At 40.4% G+C, this 26235-nt stretch overlaps 1 protein-coding gene and 1 non-coding gene across 3 annotated transcripts in view; both read left to right on the forward strand.

Annotated features, from left to right (window-relative positions):
* HADHB (hydroxyacyl-CoA dehydrogenase trifunctional multienzyme complex subunit beta) overlaps window positions 1-25987 on the forward strand; it is a 47344-nt gene extending 21357 nt beyond the window's left edge. For both annotated transcript variants that reach the window (XM_023511876.1, XM_012803776.2), the window contains 12 exons: window positions 1880-1924; window positions 7323-7422; window positions 11889-11976; window positions 13168-13355; window positions 13693-13873; window positions 15422-15543; window positions 18819-18898; window positions 18975-19022; window positions 19702-19789; window positions 20321-20395; window positions 21065-21229; window positions 25427-25987. In XM_023511876.1, coding sequence (XP_023367644.1) covers window positions 1880-1924; window positions 7323-7422; window positions 11889-11976; window positions 13168-13355; window positions 13693-13873; window positions 15422-15543; window positions 18819-18898; window positions 18975-19022; window positions 19702-19789; window positions 20321-20395; window positions 21065-21229; window positions 25427-25462 — 1216 coding nt within the window. In that variant the 3' untranslated portion in view covers window positions 25463-25987. The remainder of the gene's footprint in view (window positions 1-1879; window positions 1925-7322; window positions 7423-11888; window positions 11977-13167; window positions 13356-13692; window positions 13874-15421; window positions 15544-18818; window positions 18899-18974; window positions 19023-19701; window positions 19790-20320; window positions 20396-21064; window positions 21230-25426) is intronic.
* On the forward strand, window positions 12583-12727 carry LOC111724370. The gene has a single exon (XR_002772672.1). It is a non-coding gene; the product is annotated as a U4 spliceosomal RNA (small nuclear RNA).
* Window positions 25988-26235: the final 248 nt, after the last annotated feature.

Raw genomic sequence — 26235 nt, forward strand, 5'->3', positions numbered from 1 at the left:
CTATGTGCTTGTTTTGTTAAGAGATGAGCTCTCACTCTGTTAGTTGGAGTGCAGCAATACAGTCATAGCTCATTGTAGCCCCACACTCCTGGGCTCAGGTGATCCTCCCACCTTGGCCTCTCAAGTAGCTGAAACTATAGGTGCATGTCACCAGGCCCCACTAACTGTTTTTTTTTTTTTTTTTTAAGAGATTGGGTCTGCCATGCCAGTTAAATCTTTTGCCTCACCCTCTCAAGTTGCTCATGCCATTGCACCTTGATATTCATATTTTCAACAGGCAGTCAGTCACCAAAAATGCTGGAGAAAGTTAGGCATCTGTTAAAAATAATGAGACCGATTTTTGCATACTAAAATGGAAGATCTAAGATCTTGAAGGTATGTTAAGTGTAAAAAAACAAGATGCAGAACATTGTGTATAATATGTCATCATTTCATTTTTCTTTCTTTTTTTTTTTTTTTTTTTGAGACAGAGTCGCACTGTGTTGCCCTCAGTATAGTGCCATGGCATCACAGCTCATAGCAACCTTGGGCTTAAGCTCAGGGAGTAGGTGCTGGCCACATACACCAAGGCTGCCGGGTTCAAACCCAGCCCACAACTCTTGGGCTTAAGCTATTCTCTTGCCTCAGCCTCCCAAGTAGCTGGGACTACAGGCCCTGGTCACAATGCCTGGCTTTTTTTTTTTTTTGTAGTTGTCATTGTTGCTTAGCAGACCTGGGCTGGGTTTGAACCCGGCAGCCTTGGTGTATGTGGCCAGCACCCTACTCCCTGAGCTACAAGCGCCAAGCCACATGTTCATTTTTCAACAGATAATTTAAGACCTAGAAAATACTTTCTCGCAGAAGTAATGCTCTAAGTAAATGGTCATTCATCCTACTTTATCAATATGGCAATCCATTTAACAATGTTTCTCTCTAACATTTATTTCTGTGCTGACACTATAGCAATAAGAATCTGAGGCCAGGTGCAACAGCTCACACCTGTAGTCTTAGCACTCTGGGAGGCCAAGGCAGGTTGATAGCTTGAGCTCAGGAGTTGCAGTCCAGCCTTAGTAAGAGCAAGACCCCATCTCTACTAAGAATAAAAAAAACTAGCCAGGCATTGTGGCAGGCACCTGTAGTTCTAGCTACTTATCAGGCGGAGGCAAGAGGATTGCTTGAGTCCAGGAATTTGAGGTTGTAGTGAGTAATGATGATGCCACTTGCACTCTAGTCCAAGTGACAGAGCAAAGGAAAACAACAAGAGTAATAAAAAAATCCAAAACACTATTTTTTTTTTTTTTTGAGACAGAGTCTCACTATGTCACCCTTGGCAGAGTGCCATGGCATCTCAGCTCATAGCAACCTCAAACTCTTGGGCTTAAGTGATTCTCTTGCCTTAGCCTCCAGAGTAGCTGGGACTATAGGCGCCTACCACAATGCCTGGCTATTTTTTTGTTGTAGTTGTCATTGTTTGGCAGGCCCAGGCCGGGTTCAAACCTGCCAGCCCAGGTATATGTGCTGGTGCCCTAACTATTGAGCTATGGGCACCAAGCTCCAAAACACAATTTTTTAAAAAAGAGACCTCAAAAGGTAGAGTTTAAGTTTAAAAATACATATAGCATATGGCATGCTGAGCAATAAGAAATTGGGCAACACTTTCGTTAGATTGTTACATTAGCTAGCTCAGCAGGAATTAAGGTTTGCCAGATTTTTAAGGATGACAAATAACAAAATCACACTATTTCTTCACTTGAAATGATGGACTTCTTTGGATAGGAAATGTAAGTGCATTTGTAGCAGCATATGCGAGATGATCTGTGAGTATTTCAAACAGAATAAAAATTTCTTTTTCTTCAGAGCTCTAGGGTTTGGGTTTAAATTACGTGTTTTCTTTCCCCAGGTACAAAGACCTGATGCCACATGATTTGGCTAGAGCAGCACTAACGTAAGTAAATGTAGTTTGATTTTAGTTCTTATTTCTTTCTTTCTTTCTTTCTTTTTTTTTTTTGAAACAGAGCCTCAAGCTATCCCCCTGGGTAGAGTGCTGTGGCATCACAGCTCACAGCAACCTCCAATTCCTGGGCTCAAGCAAGTCTCCTGCCTCTGCCTCCCAAGTAGCTGGGACCACAGGCACCCTCCACAACGCCTGGCTCTTTTCTTTTTTTTTTTTAGTTGCAGCCGTCATTGATGTTTTGGCAGCCCAGGCTGGATTCAAACCCGGCACCTTACGTGTATGTGGCTGGCACCGTAGCCACTTGAGCCACAGGCACCAAGCCAAGTTCTTACTTCATTAAAGGCACTCTCTCCAGGTTTTACACTTAAGATGATATGTTCAATAAAATGTTCCTATCTAGGCTGTATTAACTTTCATGTAGTAGGAAAAAATACTGATTAGCTGCTACAGTATTAATTTATTCATTTTAGCCATCTGTGCTACACAAAGTTAAGGAACTCATGGATGTCAGCAGTCTTTATTTTGAAGGCTTAATAATGTCTTGGCAAGACAATATTGTTTTTTTTCTCTTTTCTTTTTTGAGGCAGGGTCTTGCTCTGTTACCCAGGGTAGCGTAGCTCACTGTATCCTCAAACTCCTGGGCTTATTTGATCTTCCATCTCAGGGCATGCTACCACACTGACTGGTTTCTCTATTTTTTACAGAGATGGGGGTCTTGAACTACTGGCCTCAAGCAATCCCTTGACTTGGCCTCACAAAGTGCTAGGCTTACAAGTGTGAGCCACCATACCTACTCATAATATTCTTTAATATTCTTTATTGAGCTAGCCTCAGAACTAGACTGATCAGCCCAAACACAGTAAATGTATTTGATGATTATCTTAGATAGGATCTTCATTACTATTTAAGGATAGCTGAACAGAGGATGAATGTATCTACCTAGAGAGAGACCTGAAAATTCATGTGCAAACCACATAAAGACACAAAATTAGATGCGATTAAATGAGATTGGGCTGGGTGAATAATTTGGTGAGCGTCATCAAATGTATTGCTGTTTATAGAGGGGAAATGACATGTAAGATATTATCTCATTTATTTTTCATTGACATTTTGCCTTTGTATGTTCAGCCACAGTTTGTGCCTAGTTTGGAGATGCCTTTCTGCTCATTCTATCTAACCTGGTTCTTTTTTCTCTTCCTGCCAGACTTCTAGTTTGAGTGAAAGAAGCAGTTACTTCTCTTTCCTTCCTATCCCTTTCCTCTCCCTAATGTCATGATAATTGTTTCTGTTCCCATTGCTTTACAATAACCATACTGCAGAATCTTCTCTTAATAAGGACTTTGTGATTGCTAAATGAACCAGTCTTTTCTCAGGGCTCGCTCTCTTTGCACTTTGTAGCATTTGACCCTGTAAGCCATGCTCAACTGTCTTCCACTGATTTCTTACCATTATGCCTTAGTGATTTTCCTTCTTTCTCCTTATTGATTCCTTTTTACTTAAAAAAACCTGAAACAAACAAAAAAGAATCTCTCCCTCTTCTTCTTCTTCTTCTTTTTTTTTTTTTAGGACTGTATTTATTTATTTTTTGAGACAGAGTCTCACTCTGTTGCCCTCTTTTGAGTGCTGTGGCATCATTATAGCTCACTGCAACCTCAAACTCTTGGGCTCAAGTGAACTTTTTGCCTTAACTTCCCAAGCAGTTGGGTCTACAGGCGTCCATCATAAGGCCTAGTTGGTTTTTCTATTTTTGGTAGAAGTGGGATCTCGCTTTTGCTCAGGCTGGTCTTGAACTCCTGAACTCAGGAGATCCACCTGCTCAGTTGAAATTACAGGTAGGCCTTCCTCTTCTTTTTTAATGCTATTTTGCAAATTTCAGTCTTTAGAGCTTTATATTATTCTCTATATACATGCTTTCCCTTAAAAATCTCATCTAGTTAATCTTAGTTTTATTTATTTAAAAGAGTCCTAGATTTCTAAATTTGTACTCTTACATGTAGATACCTCAAGCTCAGCCTGTTAAAAATCAAAATTATGTTTTCACCAAAGCTGGCTTCTTTTTCTATGTCTGACAAAGGTTCTATCATGATCCTAGACTGGAAGTTAACAAGTTTTTCTTCAGCTTTTTATTTTGAAAAATATCCACTGTATAACCAGATTGAAATAATAGCACAGTAAATACCTATTTATCCTCCATTTATATTTAATAATTGTTAGATTTTGCCATATTTGCTGTATTTATTTGGTTTGGACCATTTGATAGTAAGTAGCAAACACCGTGACACTTCAGCCCTAAATATTAACAATTCAGCATTTATCTCCTACGAATAAGGAAAACGGTATTGCTAACCACAGTATTATTACCATAATTAACAGTGATTCCATTATAACTTGTAATACCTAGTTTATATTATAGATCTTCACAGTTGTTCCAAGAATGTGTCGTAATTTTTTTTTTTTTAGCCGGAGTGTCATTTTGTTGCCCTCAGTAGAGTGCCTGGGTGTCATAGCTCACAGCAACCTCAAACTCCTGGGCTTAAGTGATTCTCTTGCCTCAGCCCCCCAAATAGCTAGGACTACAGGCACCTGCCATAATACCCGGTCTTGCTCTGGCTCAGGCTGGTCTCGAACCTGTGAGCTCAGGCAATCACCTGCATCAGCCTCCCAGAGTGATGGGATTACAGGTGTGAGCCACTGTGCCAGGCCAAAATATTTTTTTTAATGTCTCTTGAATTTCCTTTACTTTTCTTTCTCCCCTCTTCCCCCATGACGTTGACTTTTTGAAAAGTCCGAACCAATTGTTCTGAAGAATGTCCCACATTCTAGATGTTTCTTTATGATGATATTTAACTTATCTCATCTCTGAATTTCCTGTAAACTAGAGATTATGTTGATCATGGTGTCAGACTGACAGATCTTTTGATTGTAAAGGTAAAGTTCACCTTTTACAATTAGTAAATAATCTGTAAAGTGATATGGTAGTGCCATGAAAACATCTTGTTCCCCAACAACCTTTTCCTTTTTGAGGCAGAGTTTCATTCTATTGCAGGTGACAGAGTACAGTACGTCTCCGTAGCTCACTCTAGCTTCAAACTCCTGGTCTCAAATAATCCTCATGCCTCAGCCTCCTGAGTAACTGGGACTATAGGCACATACCACCATGCCCAGCTAGTTTTTATATTTTTTGTAGAGATGGAGTCTTGCTATTTCATAGGCTGGTCTCTATCTTCTAGCCTCAAGCGATTCTCCTGCTGTGGTCTCCCAAAATGCTAGAATTATAGGCCATTGAGCCCAACTTCTCAAGAAACTTTTACCAAGTGGTTTTTAGCATCCCTTGATAATTTTTGCCTGAATTACTTATTGCATTAGAAATTACATATTTATGATGTTCCTAATTCTATTATTCCTGCTACATTTATTGAATGACATTTTTTATTAAGAACAACTTTCCTTCTTTTTTTTATTGATCAGGATTTATGGATTTTTATTTATTTATTGTGTTATAGCTAAGTTTAGTCATTATTGGTTTAGAAGCTCAGATTATCCCACATTTTATCTGTGGGAACGCCTTCAAACTGGCTCATGTGTCTCTTGTTTTTTAGTATGTTATTTTTTGAGGTCTAATTTGCCTTCAATAAAATGTACAGATTTTAAGTGTATATAGTCTGATGAATTTTGACAAATGTGTACAGTGATGTTCTTGGTTTTTAATATGTCCTATTCATCTTTGAATACTTCTTCCTTTTAGTACAGAAAAGATGAATGACATTCACTTCACACTTTGCCTCAGACCTGGTAGCAATCTTTTTTTTTTTTTGCATTTTTGGCTGGGGCCCGGCTTGAACTTGCCAGTCCCAGTATATGGGGCTGGCACCCTACTTCTCTGGCCACAGACGCCACCCTTGTAGCCATCTTTTTTTAAAGCACCTCTTGTCTCTTTAATGGTGAATGGCAATTAGAAACCAACTCAGGGGCTTGGTGCCTGTGACTCAAGTGGCTAAGGCGCCAGCCATGTACACCCAACGTGGCGGGTTCAAATCCAGCCCGGGCCCGCCAAACAACAATGACGGCTGCAACCAAAAAATAGCCGGGCGTTGTGGCGGGCGCCTATGGTCCCACCTACTTGGGAGGCTGAGGCAGAAGACTCTCTTGAGCCCAGGAGTTGGAGGTTGCTGTGAGCTGAGATGCCAGGGCACTCTACCCAGGGGGACAGCTTGAGGCTCCTGTCTTAAAAAAAAGAAACCAACTCGGGCTCTTTGCCCATAGCACAGTGGTTAAGGTGCCAGCCACGTACACCAAGGGAGCTGGGTTCCAACCTGGCCCGGGCCAGCTAAATGACAATGACAACTGCAAGAAAAAATAGCCAGGCATTGTGGGGGGCACCTGTCATCCCAGCAACCTGGGAGGCTGAGGCAAGAGAATCACTTAAGCCCAAGAGTTTGAGGTTGCTGTGAGTGGTGATGCCATGGCATTCTACTGAGGGTGACATAGTGAGACTCTGTCTCAAAAAGAAACCAAGTCTGGGTTCAAGGAGTACTCATTCCTGCTGGAATATTATTGGGTTTGGTTTTTATCCATGAACACAATCAGAATATGTGCATTATTTCAATTATTAATTTATATTGATATTCAAATTTATATTTAACATATTGGTAACTTTATCTCTTTGATTTTATATTTGTCTCCTTTTCTCTTTCTACTGAAAACTTTAGTTCCCACTAATATTAACTGTGTTAATGGGTTTTACTTATATATTTCATCCTATTTGAAATTTTTTTTTTTTTGAGACAGAGTCTCACTTTGTTGCCCTTGGTAGAGTTCTGTGGTGTCACAGCTCACAACAACCTCAAACTCTTGGGCTCAAGCAGTCCTTTTTTGCCTCAGCCTCCCAAGTAGCTGGGACTACAGGTGCCTACCACAACATCCAGCTAGTTTTTAGAGACAGGGTGTCTGCTCTTGCTCAGCCTAGTCTAGAACTCCTGACCTCAAGCCATCAACCCATCTCGGCCTCCCAAAGTGCTAGGATTATAAGTGTAAGCCACTGTGCATGGCTTTTCAAATTATTTTTTATTCTTCTTCTCTAACATCTCATTACCAATTGATCACTAAGTGTTAACCTTCCTCTTTTTGTTTTTTGAGACAGAGTCTCACTATGTTGCCCTTGGTAGAGTGCCATGTCATCACAGCTCACAGCAATCTCAAACTCCTAGGCTTAAGCAATTCTCTTGCCTCAGCCTCCCAAGTAGCTAGGACTACAGGCGCCCACCACAATGCCCGGCAATTTTTTTATTGCATTTGTGTAGCTGGCCCGGGCTGGGTTCGAACCCACATGATGCTCTCTGACACTACCTTGATGTGTGAAATGTTTCTTTGCTTGGATTTCTGCTTCCAGGGGGCTGTTGAATCAGACCAGTGTCCCAAAGGATATTGTTGATTATATCATCTTTGGCACAGTTATTCAAGAAGTGAAAACAAGCAACGTAGCTAGAGAGGTGAGTAAAATTTTATATTATTATTTTTATTAATATTATTTTATGTCATTTAGAGATTAGCTCTTTGATAGGAGAATCCATTTGAATGTCAATTAATAGAGTTTACTTTATAAAAGCCTTTAAAATATATTAGGTAAAGTTACATTTGACCTAAAAGGTGATTTTACAACTTGAGTAATAAGTATTACTTAATATTTAAAAGAATGATGTTATACTCTGCTCTCTCTTTCTTACCTTTTCCCCTCACTCTTTTGCCTTTCTCTAACATAAAATCAACTTATGTTTTTATATTCTAAGAAAGAAAAGAATTATGCTATAAAATAAATGGCATATACTATGTTAGTACATATTCACACTTTATTATTATAAATCCTATCAGTTATGTGAGCTGGTTTAGGAAATTATCTCTAGTGTTAAGAAAGTTGAGATCACGGCAAAATGTGCTGATGTTCCTTTTAGGAATGTTTGATAACTTGGCTTCTGATTAATTAAAAATTCCAACAGTTTGCAAAGAGCTAATTTCAAAATTTGGTTTATGTTAGTTGGACACAGCCTTGCTTATTCGTTTGTTCCTGTTGAACAGATTGGCACGTAAGGCAGTTTCGTTTTTTTTTTTTAGCTATTTCACAAGGGCTTACTTTTACCCTACTTGGCATACTTCCATGTAGTGTTTATTCGGCAACCTAGATAATGCCAGACCTTGGAACTTTCTGTGACATGTCCTATAAGCGTTTCACAGTGAATAATCTAAACACATCTTCTGGGCTTTGTTTCAGTTTGAAGGTGATAAGTTGGGTAGACTTGGCACCAAAGCACACTTCAGCGTGCTAAGCATTTTCCTTACTTCTGGTCCATGGATGCCATATTTTTGTGTTAGGTGTAGTTGTGAGGGTAATAACTTCCCTTGCTGTCAGCCAGGGCAAATGAGCAGGACTGAAAGTATTTGTTCCTCTCTGCCTTTGTACCAGTCAGGAAATGTTAAAACTGTGGAAGACCCAGCATGACTCAAAACCACAAAAAACTACTGTATGTTGTAGGGGGCAGAAAAGAGAAAGTGATTTTTTTTTTCTCCTCTTGAAATTTTTTTGGACCTTCACATTTCCAAATGTATCAAATGTGACAATGAGTACATTAAGCTGTTCATAATACATTTTCAAGTTTTATATGCTGAAGGTAACCAAGTGGCCTCTACAAGAGCACTTAAAAATAGATGTTAAATTTGGCTTGGCTCCTGTGGCTCAAGTGGCTAAGGCTCCAGCCACATACACCTAAGGTGGCGGGTTTGAATCCAGCCTGGCTCACCAAACAATGACAGCTGCAACCAAAAATAGCCGGGCGTTGTGGCGGGCACCTATGGTCTCAACTACTTGGGAGACTGAGGCAGGAGACTCACTTGAGCCCAGGAGTTGGAAGTTGCTGTGAGCTGTGATGCCACGGCACTCTACCCAGGGGGACAGCTTGAGGCTCTGTCTCAAAAAAAAAAAAAAGATGTTAAATTTGTTAGAATTTTTTCTGTATTTCAGTTCTTTCCTAAAACTAAAATCATAGTCTTTTTTCCTGAATTTTCCCCTTGAAATTTTACATTCGTTTGAGAATCTCAGCTATCCATATGTGAGGAAGATTTCCCTCTTTCCGCCCTAAACTGATGCCAGTTATATTGTGCTTCAGGTTGTTTTTTCAGTGACTGCAGGGAAAGGTTGAGTTGAGGAGATGTTGTGTGAATGTCACTTTAAGGTTGTATTGTAGACTAAAAGCTAACATGACGACCAGCTAAAGAATTTCATTTGGACCTATTGTCTGTATTAATAGTGTTAACATGAAATTCTAAAAGATTTCTTGTGTGTCCATGAACCTGAATTGAAAGGGCTCAGCATATTTCCCTGCTCTCCAGCTTACCTAAGAGGCATCTTTTCCCTCATGCCTTGAGAGCTGTTTAGTAGGGTCACTAGCAGACATCTGCTTTTAAAGCTATTTCAGTCTTGAGAGTCATCTAAGGCCAAGGGCAACACATGTTGGAAAGGCCCTCAAGAGGATCGGGCATTATGACCTGAGTTCCCTTTACACTTGCCCCACTGCAGAGCTGTTCTCTCCTGCCCCCTGAAGACTCGCCTCTGTCTTCCTTTTGGATCGGTTTACATTGAGAGGCTGACATGCAGTTGCCAGACAGTAGTTTTCAGCAAAGTAGATTGGGCCTGTAGTATCAGGCCTGCCTGGAAAGACCAGGATCAGGCCATACTTCGTGTACACTGTGGTTACACATTCCTATTTCTATAGATTAGGGTAAATGTCAATAGTAAAAGTATATAAAAGTAATATAAAAGTAAAAGTCAGTTAAGAAGCATTGAATCTCTAATCTAGGCTTTGGAACATCTTACCAAATTTTAGGAGAGTTTGTATGCTGAGGATAATTGAATAGTTTCAGAAAAAGATTATTAAAAATCAATTCCCGACAATAGGATCCAGAATTTCATAGTAAATAGTGTGTGGGTATGTATAGTGGAGTGTGAAAGTGTCATTGTTTATTTATTTTTGAGATAGAGTTTCGCCTTGTCACCTGGGCTAGAGTGCAGTGGCAGCATCATAGTTCACTGCAACCATGAACTCCTGAGTTCATGTGATCCTCCTGCCTCAGCTTCTCAAGTAGCTTGGACTACAGGTGTGTGCTTCCATATCCATCTGCTTTTTTCTTTTTAACTTTTTGTTGCTCAGATTGGTCTGGAACTCCTGGCCTCAAGCAATCTTCCCACCTCAAGGAAGCTGTATTTTTTAAGTGAAATTTTAATATTATAAAAATAAGTTTTTTTTTTTTTTTTAGAGACAGAGTTTCACATTGTCACCCTTGGTAGAGTGCTGTGGCATCACAGCTCACAGCAACCTCCAGCTGTTGGGCTTAGTCTCTCTTGCTTCAGCCTCCCGAGTAGCTGGGACTACAGGCACCCACCACAATGCCCGGTATTTTTTGTTTGCAGTTTGGCCAGGGCTGGGTTTGAGAACCTGCCATTCTTGGTATATGGTCCTGGCACCCTACTCACTGAGCCACAGGGGCACTCATAAATATAATTGTATAATTGTACCTATGCATTAATTATTTACATAAATAAAAATGGAATCAGTCATTGGTTGTTTTTTTGAAGCATAATTTCCCTAATGCTATAAGAATTATAAATGGTCTCATTTCATTTCCATGTTTGACATTTACTGTGTCATCATAATATAAGCCTTTCTTTTCTTTCTTTCTTTTTTTTTTTTTTTTTTGGCCAGGGCTGGGTTTAAACCCACCACCTCTGGCATATGGGGCCGGCACCCTACTTCTTGAGCCACAGGTGCTGCCCAGCCTTTTTTTTCTTTTTAAGACAGAGTCTTACTCTGATGCCCCAGGTAGAGTGCCATGGCATCAGCCTAGCTCAGAGCAACCTCAAACTCCTGGGTTCAAGTGATCCTCTTGCCTTGGCTTCCTATGCAACTGGGACTACAGGCATCCACCACAATATCTGACTAATTTTTCTATTTTTAGTAGAGACAGGGTCTCATTCTTGTTCAGGCCGGTCTCGAACTCCTAAGCTCTAGTGATCTGCTGCCTCAGCCTCCCAGAATGCCAGGATTACAGGCATGAGCCACTGTACCCAGCAGTAATATAAGCCATTTTTGCAAGAGTAATGGAGTGCTTCAGTTTTTCAATTTCAAATTATATTCTCTTGTAGATATTCTATTATTTCATCAGCCTGGCTAGTTTTCTCTTTTCTAGTTGTCAATTGGTCTGACCCTTATTTGTCAAAGGCTCACATAGAACCCTGGCAATTGTCCAAAATTTTTTTCAATTTGAGCTTCTATAGATTTGGCAAGTTTTCCAGTTCTGGTCTCCATTGGATCTGCAGTGTATGGTCTGAAGTGTCAGATGGTCTGTGAGAGCACTAGCTGGCAGTGAGTAGAGAAAGGGGTAGATAGCAGGTGGAGTCCTTAGTGGGAATCTGCATATGAATAGTTCTTTCGAAGTCATTTTTGTGTTTGATGACCTTTGCTTTACTGTTCAGCTTTATAACTCGTAAGACCTGATAACACAGATCATGAGGACCCCACCCCATAATATATTTACTTATTCCATCTGTCTTTAACAGGTTTCTTTAAGTGTATTTGAAAATTTAAAGAAGTTTAAATCAAATTATATTTGAGATCCTTAAAGGCTCTGAACAAGGTATTGCTAAGACATTGGGTAAGATAGAAGCATTTTGTAGCCTTATATACCAGAAAGCAGCCACCAATGATTTTGTAGAATGGCTGTCAATTAATGGCAAGATGAGAAATTAGTAAACTGTTTTTTTGATGGGCTTAATTTTATTTTAAAGATGGCTCTATAGAATACTGAGCTGAAGCCCTTTCCTGACTGCGCATACAAAGAAGTAGTGCTCAGAGCATCATTGACAGTGCACTTCCTCTGTAAGTGATCATTTTACTTGTATTTCCTAAAGGCTGCCCTCGGAGCTGGCTTCTCTGACAAGACTCCCGCTCACACTGTAACCATGGCTTGTATCTCTGCCAACCAAGCCATGACCACAGGTATGTTTGAATGAAAGCAGAAGGTACATCTTAATTTTCCTTTTTTTGTCTTTTATGTGGTTATTTTGAAAGTACTCTTAACTGAAGTAAAAAATTAGTACAGCTCCCTGTATTTGTATTTTTTAAATAATCAGATGACATTTAAGATTTTGCTTTTTGACAATAGTTTCAACTTTTTCCCTACACCTGAGGCACACAGCCATTGATGTAGTTCCCCCATCAGCAAGCAGTGTGTCTGGCCACAGTAGGGATTATTAACTATAGGAGTGTATCTCTAGGAGAGTGATTGAGAATCTGAGTCAGGAATAGTTTATAACCTTCTAGGTTTTAAACCTCGGTGATTTGGATATGATAGTTCTCCACCAAGATATGGTCTTTCTCCCTCCACCGCCACTGTAGTTGTAAATCACTATTTTAGACCGTACAACTCTTTCCTTCACTTTCCTTCCACACCCTAGGCATTTTTATAAATCACTGCAAATTCTCCTAACAAACTTTAGCCAGCTTGGGGGACATTTTAGCATCATCCTGTAAAAAGACAGAAAGCCTGAAATATTTGGTGCTTAAGAATCATGTGCTTATTTAGTAACATCAAGGCCAGCTTGGAGCTTTGCACAGTGGCAGTATCGTAGCCCATGAGGTTTATCTGAGGAGCGATTATTGCTAATTGAAAAGGCCAGCTTGGGCAGCCCACATCATGAGTGTCTGGGAATGATCCCAGAGGCAGTGACTGGGGGTGTTCTGGATAGCACGCGACCAACTTCCAGTTAGAGAAACAGAATACTGGCCAGTAGCCATAAAGAGGGAGGGGGCTGCGTCACTACTACCTTGTAGTAGAAATTAACATTCTTTCTGTAGGAAAATAATCTTTCTGAAAACTAAAGCTGGAAGCATATAAAATATGTGAAATATTCTGGTTTAGAGTAGGATTTGCATGAGATTTGGTCCAACAGAAATTTCCAGAAGTTGATTCCCATATGTCTGAATGAAACTTCGTTTTCTCTAGTATGTTGATTGTGTTTTTAGTCTTTTTTAAAAATTATCTTAATCCCTCTGAAAAGATGAAAACTTTAATTACAGATGTACAAAAGTGATAACTGCTATCCACCTTTTTAATCAGGAAGCTTAAATTTCAAGGATATGTTATTTTCTGAAAAAGATGTTCATATAAGTATAACCTGTGTTCCATAGGTGTTGGCTTGATTGCTTCTGGCCAGTGTGATGTGATTGTGGCAGGTGGTGTAGAGTTAATGTCTGATGTCCCTATTCGTCATTCAAGGAAAATGAGGAAAATGATGCTCGATCTCAATAAGGCCAAGACTCTGGGCCAGCGACTGTCTTTACTCTCTAAATTCAGACTGAATTTCCTCTCACCTGAGGTAAGACTTGTGAACGCTAGACTTCTGTTTCCAGAGCATCCCACTGCAGAGACTCAGGCTTAGGTATAACAGTGTGGGCTCTGGGATGCTCGAACAGCAGTAGATTTTCCTAACTGCAGAGAAAGGTTAAGATGGGGAAAGAAAAACAGTTGTGGTTAGAAAATTTGACTTTGTGAGCTTTCTTTAGAGGACTCTTTAGAGAGCTGCTCACAAAGAGCTTCCCTTGTTTTGGTCTTAAGTTATAGATGGTGAACAAATAGATTTTAACTTTCCCAAAGAACACAGAACGATGTTAGGTGTTAACATTGTACCTGCCCTTGGATGTCTCCTTTGCTAGCTCCCTGCAGTGGCTGAGTTCTCTACCAGTGAGACCATGGGCCACTCTGCAGACCGACTGGCTGCTGCCTTCGCTGTTTCTCGCCTGGAACAGGATGAATATGCACTGCGCTCTCACAGTCTGGCCAAGAAGGCACAGGATGAGGGACTCCTTTCTGATGTTATAGCTTTCAAAGTGCCAGGTAAGACAGGATGCTTCCCAGTACTTATTAGGGAGTTCTGAATTGTGCAGGTTGCTCTAAAACTATAAAAAAAACAAACCAAATGACTTTTCAATAACATGTTGGTTCTGTTTGTATAATGCTAAGCCTTTATCTTTAAACATGGATTCAAGTTGCGATTTATAAGTTGTAACAATAATAAGTAAACATTTTTTACAAGTTTTTGTAAGAGTTTCCTTTTAGATCTTCCCGATATATTTTTGTTCTTAAATACATGCCAATTTTAAAAAGTCCTAATTCGACTTGGTGCCCATAGCTCAGTGAGTAGGGTGCTGGGCACATTGAGGCTGTCAGGTTTAAGCCCAGCCTGGGCCTGCCAAATACAATGACAACTGCAACAAAAAATAGCCCAGTGTTGTGGCGAGCGCCTGTAGTTCCATCTTCTCGGGAGGCTAAGGCAAGAGAATCGCTTTAGCCGAAGAGTTCGAGGTTGCTGTGAGCTGTGACGCCATGGTACTCTACCAAGAGCAGCATAGTGAGACTCTGTCTCAAAAAAAAGAAAAAGAAAAAGAAAAGCGTTGTCATTGGCCACACATTAAATAATTTTTTTTTTTTTTTTTTGAGAGCCTCAAGCTGTCCCCCTGGGTAGAGTGCCATGGCATCTCAGCTCACAGCAACCTCCAACTCCTGGGCTCAAGCGAGTCTCCTGCCTCCGCCTCCCAAGTAGCTGGGACCACAGGCGCCCACCACAACGCCCGGCTATTTTTTGGTTGCAGCCGTCATTGTTGTTTGGCGGGTCCGGGCTGGGGATTAGAACCCGCCACCCTAGGTGTACGTGGCTGGCGCCTTAGCCGGTTGAGCTATAGGCGCCGAGCCACATTAAATAATTAATTAAAGTTTATTAGCAAAAAAATGTCCGTTCAGGGTGCCATGGCATCACAGCTCACAGCAACTTCCAACTCTTGGGCTTAAGCAATTCTCTTGCCTCAGCCTCCCAAGTAGCCAGGACTACAGGCACCTGCCACAACGCCAGCTATTTTTTTATTGTAGTTGTTGTCACTGTTGTTTGGCAGGCCCTGGCTGCGTTTGAAGCTGCCAGCTCTGATGTATGTGGATGGCACCCTAGCTGCTGAGCTACAGGTGGTGAGCCATAAAATTTGATAGTATTCTGATAACTATGAAAGGTTTTCTTCTAGGCTGGGTGCAGTGGCTCATTCCTGTAATCCTAGCACTCTGGAAGGCCAGGGCAGGTGGATTGTTTGAGCGTACATATTTGAGACCAGCCTGAGCAAGAGTGAGACTATATTAAAAATAGAAAAACTGAGGCAAGAGGATCACTTAAGCCCAAGAGTTGGAGGTTGCTGTAAGCAGTGATGATGCCATGGCATTCTACCCAGGGCAACAGGTTGAGACTAGGTCTCAAAAAAGAAAAAAAGAAATAAAAATGGTTTTCTTCTAGTAAATAAAGTTTATATTTCATTTGTTCCTATAATACTAAAAGCCTATTTCTCTGGAGAAAATATATAATGCTTGTAGTTCCCTAGAGCTAAACACTTCCTGTTTTTATAGGAAAAGATACAGTTACGAAAGATAATGGCATCCGTCCTTCCTCACTGGAGCAGATGGCCAAATTAAAACCCGCATTCATCAAGCCCTATGGCACAGTGACAGCTGCAAATTCTTCTTTCCTGGTAACTATTAATGCTATTTGTGTTTAGTAGTGAATTTTATATTTCTGTACTCTTGATAGAAAAGCCTAAAATAGGCGAGAGTGGCGGCTTTGAACCTGGCCCCAGCCAAATGACAACAAAAAAATAGCTGGGCATTGTGGTGGGCGCCTGTAGTCCCAACTACTTGGGAGGCTGAGGCAAGAGAATCGCTTAAGCCCAGGAGTTGGAGGTTGCTGTGAGCTGTGTGACGGTGTGTCCTTGGTATCCACTCTACCAAGGACGATAAAGTGAGACTGTTTCTACAAAAAAAAAAGGAAAAACCTAAAATAGATTTTTGTGCATATGTATTATGAATAGAGGCTTAAAAACATAGTGATTCATTATAAAGATAATGTTAAAATGGAATTATTTAAAAAAATAGAATCATAATTTTAAGACCTTAGAAGTCGCCTAATCGAGCCACTGTTCTGCTATAAAAGCTTTTCTCTTTAGGCACTAAGGTAGTCAGAAAACATTTATTGCCTATGCTGGGCCCGGGAGATGAAAAGAATAGAGAATTCTTTCATGGAGGAAGGGAGGAAGTGCTATTGCAGTTGTAGGCACAGGCTATTAGAGAAAATAAGTAGAGGGCCCCCGACTCAGGTGGGGGTAGTCAGGGAGGCATCATAGAAGAGGGAACTCATGAGTAGCAAATCTTGAAATAAGAATAAAAGCTGTTTAAAGAAGTGTGAAAAAAAGCATTCTAGCCAAAGGGATCAGAAAATGCAAAATCAAGGAGGTGAGAGAGCAAAGGCCTCTTCAGAGAACAGCTAGGTTGGAGGGCGGCACCTGTGCCTCAGTGAGTAGGGCACCGGCACCATATACTGAGAGTGGCAGGTACAAACCCAGCCCTGGCCAAACTGCAAGAAAAAAATAGCCAGGTGTTGTGGCGGGCCCCTGTAGTCCCAGCTACTTGGGAGCCTGAGGCAAGAGAATTGCCTAAGCCCAGGAGTTGGAGGTTGCTGTGAGCTGTGGTACTCACAAGGTACACCATGGTACTCTACCAAGGGCGATAAAGTGAGACTCTGTCTCTAAAAAAAAAATAAGAAACTAGGTTGGAACATAAGTAGGTACAAGGGTAAGAGGATATCTCTTTTAGCTCTAATTGTTAGAAAATGATCCTTTATATTGACCTAAAAATTCTTTTTCAGGCAGTGCCTATAGCTCAGTGGGTAGAGTGCCAGCCACATACACCTAGGCCAGCGAAAACAACAATGGCAACTACAACAACAAAAAATAGCTGGTCTTTGTGGTGGGTGCCTGGTGTCCCATCTACTTGGGAAACTGAGGCAGGAGACTCGCTTAAGCCCAAGAGTTGGAGGTTGCTGTGAGCTAGGATGCCACAGCATTCAGTACTAAGGGCCACAAAGTGAGACTCTGTCTCAAAAATAAAATAAAATAAAATGAAAAAGGAGAATATACCCCCCAAATCCAAAATGCCAAAGAAAAGGAAACTACTCTGTGTACATATAATCTCCAAAATCAGAACAAGTTCTACCACAATCTACTGTATTTTATAACTCAGCAACTTTAAAGAGCTTATGTAGCCATAAAGTCTGGAAAGACAAATGATGATACATAATAAATATTTGTGGACACTACATTAATAACATGTCCAATGTGCCATTGTGCAAAATGGAAATGAACAAACTGGTACGTTAATACGTTTCTGAAAATCCACATATCGGTAATGTGTTGCATCTGTGTCTCTGATTTTCACTAAATAAGGTGGGACCTTTAGCATACCTCAGACTTCTGAATAAAGGGGTTCATATCCGAAAGTGTAGCCCACGCCACATGTCCTATCATCCTATATGGTTTTGGAAATGATAATCTAACCAGTCCTTCAACACCTCAGCTTAATGGGGCAGTACACCATACTGTTGGAACCACTCCACGTACCCTTCCTCTAGTTTATCAAGAGCAGGCGTTAATTAGTCACGTACTATGGGCAAGTATGTCAGACAAACATCTGCCTATTGCCAGACTTTATGGCTGGGTTGGGAAGTTATATTGTAAGAGAAATATTGACCAGCTGGCCTATCTCCAGAAGACTACACCCAAGGTGGTAAGAGAAGAGAAATCACATCTTACAAGCAGCAGCAGAATCAACAGGGATATTTAATTGAAGAGTCAAAAAGCAAAGAAGGTATAAAGCTGTGTAGGGATAGGTAAAAAATAGAAAATAAAACAAAACAAAAATTGGGGCTAGATTATCCATGATGCTTATGGAAAAATAATTTTTTTTTTTTTTTTTTTTAGATAATGTTTCACTATGTCGCCCTCAATAGAGTGCTGTGGCTTCACAGTTCACAGCAACCTCAAACTCCTGGGCTTAGGTGATTCTCTTGCCTCAGCCTCCCGAGTAGGTGGGACTACAGGCACCCGCCAGAATGCCCAGCTATTTTTTTTTGTTGCAGTTTGGCCGGGTTTGAACCTGCCACCCTCAGTATATAGGGCTGGCACCCTACACCCTGAGCCACAGGCGCTGCCCTTATTTATTTTTTGAGAGATGGAGTCTCATTTTGTTGCCCTTGGTAGAGTGCTGTGGTGTCATAACTCACAGCAACTTCAAACTCTTGGACTTAAATGATTCTCTTGCCTCAGCCTCCCAAGTAGCTGGGACTACAGGCGCCTGCCACAACCCCAGGCTATTTTTCTGTTGTAGTTGTCATTGTTCGGTAGGCCTAGGCTGGTTTTGAACATGCTAGCCTCGGTGTATGTGGCCAGCGCTGTAACCACTGTGCTATGGGCGCCAAGCCAATTATGATACTTTTTGAAAAGAGTTCTTTACCCTTGAACTCCAGAAATGAGTCAGTATTTGTGTTTGCATTGTGATTTAGTGATGGATGGGATGATACTATGTTGTTATAAATTGATGCTGAAGTATAAGTTAGTAGATTTAGGAACAGGACATAGAAAATGGCTGTAGAAAGCCCTCCAGGCAGGCAAAATAATTCTTTTTTTTTTTTTTTTAGAGCCAGAGTCTCATTTTGTCACCCTCAGTAGAGTGCTGTGCCATCACAGCTCATAGGAACCTCCAGCTCTTGGGCTTAGGTGATTCTCTTGCCTCAGCTTCCCGAGTAGCTGGACTATAGGCATCCACCACAGTGCCCAGCTACTTTTTTGTTACAGTTTGGCCAGGGCTGGGTTTGAACCCATCACCCTCGGTACGTGGGGCCAGCGCCTTAACTCACTGAGCCACAGGCGCCACCCTGGGCAAAAGAATTCTAACATTGTTCTGGTTAACATTTCAGACTGATGGTGCATCTGCAATGCTGATTATGGCAGAGGAAAAAGCTCTGGCTTTGGGCTATAAACCAAAGGCATATTTGAGGTAAAGTTATCAAGTGAATTGCCTATGATTTCTTTATTTTTATAAACTGGAGCTAACCTCTCTATTTTTTACTTAGGGATTTTGTATATGTATCTCAGGATCCAAAAGATCAACTTTTACTTGGGTAAGTAGTAGTTTACATTTATCCTTGGACTAAAATCAGAAGTACTATTTGATTACCCATAATTATTTCACTGAGTTTAAAGTACATTAAGCCCTGCGTTTGTAATTGGTTTGTGTGGTGGGTTTTTTAAAAATAATAATCCTTTATGTTGGATATAATTTTATAGTTTTGGATTACTTTCATTTTGTTCTGTACATTTTACTTATCATAGATACACACCTTTTTTCATTAAGATGTTATAAGAATATTTTTTATATTATCACACATTCCGCTACACAGTCTTCTTAATAGCTGTTTTACAGGAGCCTCCCAACATTTAGACCGTCTCCCCCTCCCTTACAAGGCTCTGGCCTCACTGGCCTCCATTGACCTTTCTATGCCTTGCCTTTTGAACTCTGATCTTCTTCTAGTTCTTTATGTTACAAGCTTGTCCTTATCCTTCTTTATTTCCTTGTTTATTATCTGTTTCCCCAAATCTAGAATGTGTAAACTTAATAATAACAGAGGAATTGTATGTCCAGTTCACTGTTATATACTCAATAGTTAATATTTGTACAACAGCATCAGTGACTGAGTAAAGGATGTTATGATACCCATGTAAAACTCAGTTTGGGGAATATGAACGGGCTCTTAGGATAAAAATTACAGTTTTAACATATTACTTATTTTTTCTTTTCAGACCAACATATGCTACTCCAAAAGTTCTAGAAAAGGCAGGATTAACCATGAATGATATTGATGCTTTTGAATTTCATGAAGCTTTCTCAGTAAGTCATTTGAAAAACACATTTGAAAGGACTACAGTCATTTTTAAAACATAGTTTATATTTGTAGGAGACAGCAGGGTATGGATTATAATATGAGTGAAACAGGAGTGGAGCTTTGTTTGTTTATTATCTGTGCTCCCTAATTTTAGAATGTGTAAGGTTAATAATAACAGAGGAAATGTGTGTCTAGTTCACTGTCGTATCCTCAATAGTTAATATTTGTACGATAGCATCAGTGAATGAGTAAAGGATGTTCTAATACCCATGTAAAACTCAGTTTGGGGAATGTTTTAAGTACTGACTTAGATTGCTAGGAGGATAAAGAGGAGGGAATCAGGGCCACACATAGTGTATTGGAAAACATTTCTTTTAAGGCCCTTCAAAAATACCAAATTGTTTCTTTGGAAAATTTTCACTGAAAACCAATTTAAAGATTTACTCAGCTTTAAAGTTACACAAACCTATGCCTAAAATAAAGCCTAGGGAGGGATATTAATAACGTGGTCCTTACTGAATTATTTTCCCATCTAGGGTCAAATTTTGGCTAATTTTAAAGCCATGGATTCTGATTGGTTTGCACAAAACTACATGGGTAGAAAAACCAAGGTATGTTTCTGATTTAAAAAACAGTTGTATTTCCAAAGCTCATAAATACTTGGTGCTTGTGGGCAGTGCCTGTGGCTCAGTGAGTAGGGTGCCAGCCCCATATATGAAGGGTGGCAGGTTCAAGCAGGGCCAAACTGCAACAAAATAGCCAGGCATTGTGGTGGGCGCCTGTAGTGCCAGCTACTGGGAGGCTGAGACAAGAGAATCGCCTAAGCCCAAGAGCTGGAGGTTGCTGTGAGCTGTGACACCATGGTACTCTACTGAGGGCGACAAAGTGAGACTCTGTCTCTTAAAAAAAAACAAAAACAACTTGGTGCTTGTTTATCTACTAATAATAACATAAAAGGGAAAGCTTCTCTTTTCTTTGAAGAATTTTGTCCTTCACTAAATTTATTTATTTATTTGTTTAAAAATACTTCCTGGAATCTCTTTAACAAAAATAAAAGTAAAATTCTATGTTAACTTTTTGTTCCATTTTGACATTAGATGAAAAAATAAATGGATTCTTTTAACATTGACCTAAACTCCCTTTCTTTTGTAGTAAAATTATTTTTGATGTGTCTGTCATTGTTTCTCTCTGTCTCTGTTACTTCCTGTTATTAAAAGCCTGGCTTGATTCTTAAGTAAACTTATCTCTACATTTTGTGTTTTTACTTTTGTGGGAACCAGGTTGGATTGCCTCCGTTGGAGAAGTTCAATAACTGGGGTGGATCTTTGTCCCTGGGACACCCGTTTGGAGCCACCGGCTGTCGGTTGGTCATGGCAGCTGCCAACAGATTACGGAAGGAAGGAGGCCAGTACGGCTTAGTGGCTGCCTGTGCAGCCGGAGGGCAGGTATGTTGCAGCAGCTTCATGAGAATTGAGAAAAGTCATTTTCTTGGAGACAAAGCAAGTTTATCATTAGAACATTTGATTTAATTTAGTCCAAACCATTCTTCAAGCAGTTCCTGATGACCTGGGTGGGGAGCCAGATGAAAGGACATAACAACTTTAATTCTGATAATACTTTAAAGGAAGTGTCAGTACCACTCATTTGACTTTTTTTTTTAAATTTAAATCCAAACTATTTTTTCTCCTCATATAATGTTGATATATTTTTGTAATGAAATATATATTTCATTATTATGAAAACTATGGAAATATAAAAAGTATATAGAAAAATTAGAGTCTCACTTTGTCACCCTCAGTAGAGTGCTATGGCAACACAGCTCACAGCAACCTCAAACTCTTGGACTCAAGAGATTCTCTTGCCTCAGCCTTCCAAGTAGCTGGGACTATAGGCACCCACCACGACACCCTTTTTGTTCAAGTTGTCATTGTTGTTTAGCTGGCCAGGGTTGGGTGTATGTGGCTGGTGCTGTAACCACTAAGCTACAGGAGCTAAGCCTTTTTATTTTCTAAACACACACTCGCTAGCTCTCTTACTCACACCTTTTTTTTTTTTTGAGTCAGTCTCACTATATCTCCCTGGGTAGAGTGCCGTGGTGTTACAGCTCACAGAAACCTCAAACTCTTGGGCTCAAGTAATTCTCTTACCTCAGCTTCCCAAGTAGCTGGGACTAGACACCTACCATGATGCTCAGCTCTTTATTAGAGACAAGGTCTCGCTCTGGTTCAGGCTGGTCTTAAATCCGTGAGCTCAGGCAATCCACCTGCCTTGGCCTACCAGAGTGCTAGGATTACAGGCATGAGCCTCTGCGCTGAGCTGAATTATATCTTAACTGAGAGATTAATTTACCTCTGGATAATTTCCTGCTCTTCAGCTGGGGAAAATTACGTTATTCTGACAGATTTTTTCCCTTTTTACCGCACTTGCATTACAGATCCAACTTCCTACCTGCTATAACATTTCACTCTTAGATTACAATTCAAAAGAAAGACTGACAATAGTTTGTTTTGTGTTCTTTTTTTTAATCCCAGTGTGAACAAGTTTTCTTTTCTTCCAGATTACAGAAACTTGCTGTTACTAATCAAGATGAATAAATAAGATATTTAAAAGCATAAACATCTTACATTTAAAAGGCTTTATTTGTGGCTTTTCCTTGGAGATTATGGGATATGCCAAGAATAATGCCCAGTACCTTTCTTCTAGAAGCTTACAGCATAGTAAGGGGAGAAGATGTGATGTATCTGAGAGACTAGATGAAACTTGTTGGCACTGTCTTGTCAAGAGCCAAATGGGCCAGATGTGGTGGTCCACACCTGTAAGTCCTAACATTCGAGAGGCTGAAATGGGAGGATCCCTTGAGCTCAGGAGTTTGAGACCAGCCTGAGCAAAATGAGACCCCTTTCTTCTGAAAGTAGAAAAATTAGCTGGGTGTTGCTGCAGATGCCTGTAGTCACAGCTACTTGGGAGGCTGAGGGAGGAGGATTGCTTGGGCCCAAGAGTTTGAGGTTGCTATGAGCTATGATGCCATGGCACTCTAGCCTGGGCAACAGAGTGAGACTCTGTCTCCAAAAAAAAAAAAAAAAGTCAAATGAGTGGTACTGACATCATTAAGCCATCAGAGGAGGAATCCATCATCACAGATCTAGAGCAGAATGTCTCAACTTTGACACTACTAACATTCAGGCCCTCCATGGTATGACATAGGATGTTTAGCACGGCCTTTACCCACTAGATAGCACTAGCAGCAAACTCCTCCCATTTCTGCCCTCTATACAGACATGATTGGGTCTAAGAAGAATATCTCCAGACATTGCGAAAGGTCCTCTAGGGAGGTTAAGGGGCTAAATCGCCCCTATTTGAGAACCACTGACCTAGAGCAATAAAAAATATGGAACGTAAAAATAGGATATTTTAAATAAAGCTAGAGAAGAATGTGCTGCCTTATGAGTCCTTCCCAGACAAACTCCCAAGTCAGACCTTTCCATCCCTGTTCTTTTTTTGTTTATGCCTTTTAAAAAAAGTACTTAACTATTTTGAACTACAACATGTGCTAGATTGATGGCAGAAACCATGTAGCAAATCTTTAAACCCACACAGTATTCAACTTAATGCCTTAGAAATACTAGTCCTGTAATAAATATTTATGGGGATTGAATTGAATTTAGCAGCAGGAAGATTAGTTAGCTATTAATGGCAGTCCAGAGGTTAGAATGAGTGTGATTATCAGAAAGGATTTAGACTCATGACATCATACACTGCTCCACTAGGTTTAAACTAAGGACATAACCATGCTGGAGAAGAGATACTCTACTTCTTCCTTCTGTGGTCCCTCAGATCATCCTTAATCTTGTAGAGTAGTGAAGAGGGATGAGCCCAGGCTTTGGAGTCATCTAGACCTAGACCTGGTTTCAAATACTGGCCCTGTTGTTACTTAATAGCTTTTTTTTTTTCTTTTGAGACAGTGTCACTTTATCACCCTCAGTAGAGTGTTGTGGCTTCATAACTCACAGCAACCTCAAATTCTTGGGTTTAAGGGATTCTGTTGCCTTAGCCTCCCAAGTAGCTGGGATTACAGGCACTCGCCACAATACCTGGCTATTTTTAGAGGTGGGGTCTCTCTCTAGCTCAGGCTGGTCTCAAACTTGTGTGCTCAGGCAATCCATCTGCCTTGGCCTCCCAGAGTGCTGGGATTACAGGTATGAGCCACAGTGCCTAGCCTACTTAATAGCTTTGTGATTTGGGTGAGTCACTTAACCTTCCAAAGTCTTAAGTTTTCTCACCCAGAAGTTTACTTTATCAGCATTCACTGTATTATTTTTGTTTGTTTGTTTTATTTATTTTTAGACAGTATCTCAAGCTGTTGCCGTGGGTAGAGTGCAGTGGTGTCACAGCTCACAGCAACCTCAAACTCTTCAGTGATTCTCTTGCCTCAGCCTCCCAAGTAGCTAGAACTATAGATGACCGTCACAACACCTGGGTATTTTTTGGTTGCAGTTGTCATTGTTGTTTTAGCAGCCTGGGCTGGGTCAAACCCGCCAGCCCAGGTATATATGGCTGGCCACTGAGCTATGGGCACCACTGTATCATGTTTATTTTTATACAGTTAAAAACACCTGCGATTTCTCATTTTACTAGCAACCATACCAGTGTAATAATATATATGTATACATGTATATGTGTATATATATGTATAAAATATACAGAGGATGCCAAAAAATGTATACCCATTTTAAGAAATGAAAAAAACTGCCAGGTGGCTTGGTGCCTGTAGCTTAGTGGCTAGGGCACTGGCCACATACACTGGGGCTGGTGGGTTCGAACCTGGCCTGGGCCTGCCAAACAAGAAAATAGCTGGATGTTGTGGCAGGTGCCTGTAGTTCCAGCTACTTGGGAGGCTGAGGCAAGAGAATCACTTAAGCCCAAGAGTTTGAGGTTGCTATGAGCTGTGACACCATGGTACTCTAGAGTGAAACTCTGTCTCAAAAAAAATTTTTTTAATAGAGTTTTCTCCTTTCTTAAAATGTGTATGCATTTTTGGCACCCCTTGTATGTGTATATGTGTGTGTATCTCTGTACACACACACACACATATATATATACACAACACTTATATACTTGTATGCTATTTAGAGACCAGGTCTCATTCTCACCGAGGCTGGAGTGGTGGCCCAGTTATATAACTCACTGTAACCTTGAAATCCTGGGATCAAATGATCCTCCTACCTCAGCCTCCTTAGTAACTAGAACTACAGGTGCATACCACCACATCCAGCTAATTTTTATATTTTATGTAGATATGGAGTCTTGCTATATTGCCCATGCAGGTCTTGAACTCCTGGTCTCAAGCAGTTCTCCTTGCTTGGCCTCCCAAAGTTCTGGGATTATAGGCATGAGCCCCTGTGCCTGGCCAATATATGCTATTCAATTTAATTGTTCACAAAAATTCTGGGGTAGACACTGTAAGCCCATTTCTGTGGAGGAAATTGAGGTTCATAATGCTGCAAACTTGTCCAAGATCACAGAGAGATTAAATGGCAGAGCCAGGATCTAACTCCAAAGCTTATACTTTTCCCATTGTTTTTTGCTGCCTCTAGCGAGATTCATCACCATTCATTGCTAATTAAACTTCTTTTTCTTTACAGGGCCATGCTATGATAGTGGAGGCGTATCCAAAATAACAGATCCAGAAGAGGTGACCTGAAGTTTCTGTGCAACACTCATACTAGGCAATGCCATTTCAATGCATTACTAAGTGACATCTGTAGTTCCTAGCTCCTCTTAGGAAAACAGTTCTGTGGCCTTCTGTTGAATACTTTGCAAATTAAGCCTTGCCAGTATTCTAAGCTCTTTAGTAATCACTGCTTACTGCTCTTTCAGGGATTTCTATGTCATACAGATACAGAATCTCATACAGGTATGTGTAAATAGTTGATTTTGGTCTCTATTGTCAGTAAAGACTAAATGAGTGGTTGCAGTTAGGAAAGAGATCAGCTGAGATTTGGAATCATCTTTGTAACTTTTGCATATTACACCTGTTCCTATCTGTGTCGTAAAGATCAGTGTTTTCTATAAGATACAAACCAATGTGCCTAAATTAACAATTATGGAAAAATTATTCAGAATCTAAATGTCACTGAAATGTGTACTACATGCTTAGATACGTAAATATCATGGTGGTCAACCTTAATAAAGTGGAGACGTATGTTTGACTTTTTTTTTCTGTCATTTCAATAAATAATATTAGAAAAACTACCACATATAAAATATAAAAGATTGAAGTTGGACCCTTACCTTATGCTTATATAAAAATTAACTCAAAGTGGGCTGGGCTCAGTGGCTCATGTCTGCACTATGGGAGGCCAAGGTGGGCCAACTGCCTGAGCTCATCAGTTCAGGACCAGCCTAAGCAAGAGCAGAATGAGACCCTGTCTCTAAAAATAGCCAGGCATTG

This window comes from Otolemur garnettii, unplaced genomic scaffold (assembly GCF_000181295.1).
Source record: "Otolemur garnettii isolate 467f Iridium unplaced genomic scaffold, OtoGar3 scaffold00022, whole genome shotgun sequence".
Taxonomy (NCBI): Eukaryota; Metazoa; Chordata; class Mammalia; order Primates; family Galagidae; genus Otolemur; species Otolemur garnettii.